The sequence below is a fragment of the Phaethon lepturus genome, unplaced genomic scaffold (assembly GCF_000687285.1).
Source record: "Phaethon lepturus isolate BGI_N335 unplaced genomic scaffold, ASM68728v1 scaffold9850, whole genome shotgun sequence".
In the NCBI taxonomy this organism is placed as follows: domain Eukaryota; kingdom Metazoa; phylum Chordata; class Aves; order Phaethontiformes; family Phaethontidae; genus Phaethon; species Phaethon lepturus.
In genome coordinates, this window is record NW_010511155.1 from 1,538 (window position 1) to 8,232 (window position 6,695).

Sequence of the window (6,695 nt, forward strand, 5' to 3'; positions counted from 1 at the left end):
TCTTGGTTGGCACCTCCAAGCTGGGCCTGGTGGTGGAGCTTCTTGGGTGGCATCTCCAAGCTGGGCCTGGTGGGGGAGCTTCTTGGGTGGCATCTCACAGCTGGGACTGGTGGTGGAGCTTCTCAGCTGGCACCTCTGACTTGGGATGCATGGACAGGGATGGGGGTGGCATGGCCGGGCGGGTGTTTTCCTGGGGAAGGAGCCCTCCTGAATGATTTTATTTCCTTCCTTCCTACAGCTGATAGTCGAAAAAACGACTGACTACCCTTCGGCTGAGTACTCCCTGGTGGAGGATGTAGCCCTCCACTTCACGTGTTTGATGGACAGACTGAACGAGCAGCGCCTCTTTCAGCCGGACCTGTGCGACGTGGACATTGTGCTGGTGCAGCACAAGAGCATCTTCCCGGCGCACAAGGGGGTCCTGGCAGCCTACAGCCAGTTCTTCCACTCTCTCTTCACCCAAAACAAGCAGCTGCAGCGTGTGGAGCTCTCTCTGGAGGCCCTCACCTCACAGGGCCTCCAGCAGATCCTTAACTTCATCTACACCTCCAAGCTCCTCGTCAACTCCTGCAATGTGCAGGACGTGCTGAACGCGGCCGCCGTGCTGCAGATGAACAACATCGCCTCCTCCTGCCAGGACCTCCTCGACACCCGCTCGCTCAGCCTGGCCGCCGACATGGCCCTGCCCGCCGAGGGCTGTGCCGGACCCCCGCCCTACTACTGCGAGATCAAGCAGGAGGTGGACATCCCCCATCCCAAGATCTACGCCCGGGAGGGCAACGACCCGTACTCGGTGCGGGTGGAGGATGGAGCAGGCGGTGGGACGCTCCCGCCAGGTCCAGCCAAGCAGTACTACAAGGAGGAGAAGGATGGTGGTCCGGGTGCCGTCTGTAAGATGGAGGGTGAGGAGTCTGAGGAGGACCTGGACAGCCAAGCCTCCTACAACCGGGAGCAGATCATTGTGGAGGTGAACCTCAACAACCAGACCCTCAATGTCTCCAAGGGCACGGAGGGGAAGGGGGCCGCCAGCGAGGCGGCCGTGATGGGGCGGCCTGACGGTGATGGGTGCGACACAGAGGAGGATGGGGAGGAGGAGAATGAGGAAGGGGAGGAGGAGGAGGAAGAGGAAGAGGACGCGGAGGTGGGCGAGGAGGAAGAGGAGGAGCACAGCGAAGAGGAAGACCTGGAGGAGACAACGGAAGAAGAGGACGATGACGATGACGATGAAGACGCGTCAGAGGTGAAAAGGGAAAAGGGTGGGCAGCCACGCAGAGGCAGCCGGGCATCCAAAGCCACCAAACCTGCCATGGCAACCAGGTCCCAGGAGATGGCCAAGGTGGAAGAGGAGGAGGAGGAAGAAGAGGAAGGCCAGCGAGGGAGGAAGAGGAAGAAGGAGCAGGACGGTTTGGGCCAAAAGGTGAAGCTGGAAGAGAAGCAGCACTACCCATGCAAGAAGTGCCCCCGGGTCTTCAACAACCGCTGGTACCTGGAGAAGCACATGAATGTCACGCACAGCCGCATGCAGATCTGCGACAAGTGCGGCAAACGCTTCCTGCTCGAGAGCGAGCTGCTGCTGCACCACCAGACCGACTGCGAGAAGAACATCCAGGTGAGCCAGCCCCGGGGATGGACATCCCACCAAGGGGGGAACATCTCACCAAGGGGTGGAGCATCCCAATGGAGAGGGACATCCCACCAAGGTGGGAACATCCCACCAAAGGAGGAGCATCCCACCATGATGGGACATCTCGCCCACCATGGAGGACATCCCACCCAGCTACACCATGGGATGGACTCATGCTCAAATAGTATTTTTGATGTTGCGGGTGGCACATGGCAGACAGGAGGGAACCTTGCTTTGCCCGTGACTCGTATCTGGGCTTGGGAGGGTACCATGGTGTCATGGGACTGGAGGTTTCATGCTGGGAGACTGTGGCTTCCCCTTGGCCGGCTGGGTGGAAACATGGAGTAATTTTTGAGGAGTAATTTTTCTTTGAGTTTGTTCAGTTAATCGGGATAAAGCATTGCAAGCCCCTGATGGAGACACACTCCAGCTGTTCCCACCCAGGCTGAAACCAATTTAGCTTAATTCAAAGATTTGCTGACACGAGTTAAACTGGTTTTAATCTGCCTTTTGTGCTCTTTAGCTTGCGTATTAGCAAATTTCCAAATGCATTTGACATCCGTGTGTGGCTTGGGCTCGGTGTGTCCTTCGCCTAATGCTAACGAGATCCTGCATTTGCAAATTGACTCTGTCAAATCAGGGCAATTTTGGGGGGATAGGTAGGCATGCCATCAGAGCAGGTCCCTCCAACCCATCTCCTAATCCCCAATGAGCTGTTCCGCATGACGCTGCCACGACTAATTAAAAAGCCGACAACTTCTGGAGAGCTTCGCCCGTCGTCCTTCCCACCATGACTGGATTTTAAATGATCTTGCAGCTCTCCTAGACGAAGGTAACGCAACCCAAGTGCTACTGGAGCCCTTTGCTGATGGCATCCCGAATAAAACGGGCGATGAAGCAGATCTCGGCGTTGGGGCGTGCGGGGAGTACGGAGACAGGAGCGGTCTTGGCTCAAGCGGGTGACGGAGCCGCTGCCCACGCTGGCCTTTTGGTGCATCTTCCTGAAAAATTCACAGCCCTGAGGTTGTTTTTTTTTGGATGCTTTTCCCCAGAACGGATGAGTGTAGCTCCCATACCTGCTGTTTTGGAGCCTATCGTAAAGCTGTGCAATTAAAAATGGGTTTTCCCAGGATATTTCTTCAGGCTCATCTGCTCTCCTGATGGATAACATGGCGCTGTCACCTCATTGCTTTTTTATTTTTTCCCCTTTTTATCCCTTTTCCAGGTCATTTCTGAATAGGATGAACCGCAACTGCCCGTGCGGTGACCTCCCTCCATGGAAACTGTGGATCATTACCTCTCACTTAGTTGAGCGTTTTTAATTTTATAAATAGCCAAATTCACTTCATTTGCTCTGATAATATTGAATAACTTTATCAATATACATGGAATTATAGCTGGATGGAAAAGAGATTTTTTCAACTCTAGACCTATAATGGTCTTTTGTTTTTTAACCAGATCCATGGAGGAACTGTTCCTCTTACCCCATTCGGGTCTGCTGCTTTCTTTTGCTGCTTTGTCCCCAAATTTCATCCATGATGCTTTAAGTGTTAGGCTCCGTCTGCCTCCCTGTGATCGTTTCCCATCACCGTGGGATGTGGCCCTGCGGACTCCGTAGCAGGCATCTGCTTCCGCCGCCTGAAAAACGATTCATCCTTTGCTTTATCAATCAAGTTGTTCCTCAAACTCTTTTTGGGGTTTTTTTTGGCCAGCTTCAGTATGGTTTTTCTCTGCAGGAATTTATCTTCTCATTTTTTTCCCTCGTTTGGACATGACTTCCACATTTCTGAGTGACGCTTTTTTGCGGTAACTGAGGACACAGAACTGAGCCCTCCAGGGCGCTTGGTCCCAGCCCGGGGGCTTTCCTACATCTGCTGCTTTTCCTCTGCCTCAAAGTGAAAGATGCTGCAGGGAAATTTTAAAATTAAAGTGGAGAAAATGGATATTGATGTGTCTTTGATAACAGGCTCTGGTCCTGAATTTGTCCTGAAATGTCTCTTAAAACAGGAATTAAACTGTTCTGATCCCTGGAAGTATTTACAGGAACGGTGAAACTCAGAGGACTACTCATGTTGGTATTCAAGCATGTCAAGATAAAGACAACAACTGTTGGGAGTGCTTCTCTGACCCTAATTTTTCCTTCCAGGCACCTAAATAAAAATATATATAGCAAGGTACTGTGACTACAGGGCATAACAGTATATTTTCCACGGTATCACAGCCTCATTCGGTGCAAAATTTGGTGGAAGCCCATCAACAAGCGTCTGTTCCTCTGGGTAGGAGACGGTGGAGGCTGTGCTGCCTGCACTGCTTCAAGCCCTGCTGGGAAACCCCCCCTGGGCTTACTGGTACCGCTCAGCCATGCCCTTGCTAGATGCCTCCAAGGCATGAATTATTTTCTCAGTGCACCTGGGTGGAGAAGGGATGGTTTTATCCCTGTTGGCCAAGAGGAAGATGAGTCACGGAGAGATGAAGGGGAAGGAGTGTCCCTTGGCTGGGTGCTGCCAGCTGTACCCATGCTCCAGCCATGGTTTCTTCTGCGGACCTTGCTCTCCCGTCTTTCCCTGAGCACCGAACCGATCTCACGCTGAAGTTGGAGCTTTTCCTGGGGACTTTCCAAGAAACTTTGAACTCGGAGCTGAAACAAATCTCTACTGTATCTTCTCGGGGGAGACTTTGCACATCACGTTGTTCTGCTTGTGCTGATGGACTGGGTTTTGGGTCCATTTTGGTCCATTTGGATATGTTTGGAAACCTCATTTAGCAGTTAAGTATCCGTAATATCTGCCGAAGACTGAAATTGCGCTGCCCTCGCTTGGGCTTCTCCTTGTTCCTATATTCTTTGCAGCCTTCTAATGCACGGAGGGATGGGTGCTTTTTTTAATGTAAGGGCTTCATTGTGTGCAATAATAAAATCCCCAGTTGGGAATAGGGCCTTGGTGCATGAGCTGCTGTTTATGCAAGTCCTAATACGTCCGTTGATGGAGATGCCGCATCCTTCCCTGGAAAATCATTGTCCCTTCCTCATCCGATGGATAGAAATTTGAGTTTTGGAGGTTTTGAAGTGTCAAGGTCTGTAGCAGACTTGCTGGTCGTTACGATTTTCAATGTCTTAGCTGTAGGTTTCATATGGGTGAAGCTGACAGCCTGGTAAAAGGAAAATGCTGGTGGTGCCTGGGCACATTCTCCTGCTTCCCTACCTATCCCCTCTCCTTGCAGTGCGTGACGTGCGGGAAGGGGTTCAAGAAGCTGTGGTCCCTCCACGAACACAACAAGATTGTCCACGGCTATGCCGAGAAGAAGTTCTCCTGCGAGATCTGCGAGAAGAAGTTCTACACCATGGCCCACGTGCGCAAACACATGGTTGGTGAGTGCGGGAGGCACTGTGCCATGGGGAGAGCTTGTTAAGGGTGTTCATCCATCTTTTTGGCAATGAAGGGTGTTTTTTTATTGCTGTCATGTTGGGATTTTAGGGTTGGGCTTACTCTTGGGTGAGCTTCCTCATGTCAATGCAGGGGCCTTGAAATTTGGCCCGGTATTTAATGCTGAACGTGTGTCTGCTCAGTGCTGGGACTGGAGCAATCAGGCATGGCACTGGGGATCTCATTTATTTTATTTAACCAGAAAAAAAAGACCTCAGAAGTGATCAAAGGAGGGTTTGAATTGTAACCATCCTTCTCTTGTAAAAGAGGACCGGACCACACCAGTGCTGGGCTTTGAAAAGCAAATTGCGCATGGCAACGGCGGTCAGGTCCATAGGGCTTGCAGGCACCAAAGAAATAAAAGGAAAAAAGGGAGGTTGGCAGGCAATTAGGGAAGTACCTGATACGTTCCTGCTGCACATCTTCCCGAGAGGACTTTGCTGGGGTTGGGCACCGGCGTTGGGAGCAGCAGCCAGGACTTGGGGAGATGGGTGCTCGGGGCGTGGGGAGGGTGCCTGACCTTGTTCCTCTCCGCATCAGCTCACACCAAGGACATGCCGTTCACCTGCGAGACCTGCGGCAAGTCCTTCAAGCGCAGCATGTCCCTCAAGGTCCATTCGCTCCAGCACTCTGGGGAAAAGCCTTTTAAGTGTGAGGTAAGATCCCATGTGTCGCCCGGCCCCGCGTCCTCTCAAACGGGCACAAAAATGCTGATTTGGTGGAAAGATATTCCACTTCTTGGGGCTTCCCCTATGCTTTGTGCCAGTGCAGCTGTAGGGATGCTCCCATGCTCTTCCAAACTTTGCATCCTCTCCTAGTTTGAGGGTCCCACCAACCTTACAATGAAATTTGTCTAATGCCAGGATCTGTCCTTACAGTGCCTGGACCTTGCCTCCCACCCCAAGCCCATCCAGCCTGCAGACCTGGCTGGATACGTCCCAAAAAGCCATTTATTTGCGTTCTTTTGTGGGGAGAAAACTAATTTCTGCACTGCTGTGACACGCCGGTGATTTGGGGGGGACGCGGGGTGTGTTTTGGGTGCTCATCAGCAGCTCGCCCCCCCCCTCGGTCCTTACAGTGCCTGGACCTTGCCTCCCACCCCAAGCCCATCCAGCCTGCAGACCTGGCTGGATACGTCCCAAAAAGCCATTTATTTGCGTTCTTTTGTGGGGAGAAAACTAATTTCTGCACTGCTGTGACACGCCGGTGATTTGGGGGGGACGCGGGGTGTGTTTTGGGTGCTCATCAGCAGCTCGCCCCCCCCCTCGCCCCACGAGCGCTTCCAGTACAAGTACCAGCTGCGCTCCCACATGAGCATCCACATCGGCCACAAGCAGTTCATGTGTCAGTGGTGCGGCAAGGACTTCAACATGAAGCAGTATTTTGACGAGCACATGAAGACGCACACGGGTGAGAGCCCCTCGCCTTGCCCCCGGCCCCAGTGGGCAGGCACCCTGGGGGGAAGAGCAGTGGGATGGGGGTAGCATCTTTGGGTGGATGGCAGGATGGGGTTTGGGGGCGGGTAGCGGTCCAGCTACCAGCTTCTCATCCGTCTTCCCCCCCGCTTAGGGGAGAAGCCCTACATCTGCGAGATCTGCGGGAAGAGCTTCACCAGTCGCCCCAACATGAAGCGGCATCGCCGGACCCAC

The 6,695-nt window shown here is 53.0% G+C and overlaps 1 protein-coding gene across 1 annotated transcript in view; it reads left to right on the plus strand.

Moving 5' to 3' along the window:
- Positions 1 to 244: 244 nt before the first annotated feature.
- ZBTB47 (zinc finger and BTB domain containing 47) overlaps positions 245 to 6,695 on the plus strand; it is a 6,720-nt gene continuing 269 nt past the window's right edge. The window contains exons 1-5 of the mRNA XM_010283004.1: positions 245 to 1,609; positions 4,844 to 4,991; positions 5,587 to 5,714; positions 6,324 to 6,456; positions 6,616 to 6,695. Coding sequence (XP_010281306.1) covers positions 320 to 1,609; positions 4,844 to 4,991; positions 5,587 to 5,714; positions 6,324 to 6,456; positions 6,616 to 6,695 — 1,779 coding nt within the window. The 5' untranslated portion in view covers positions 245 to 319. The remainder of the gene's footprint in view (positions 1,610 to 4,843; positions 4,992 to 5,586; positions 5,715 to 6,323; positions 6,457 to 6,615) is intronic.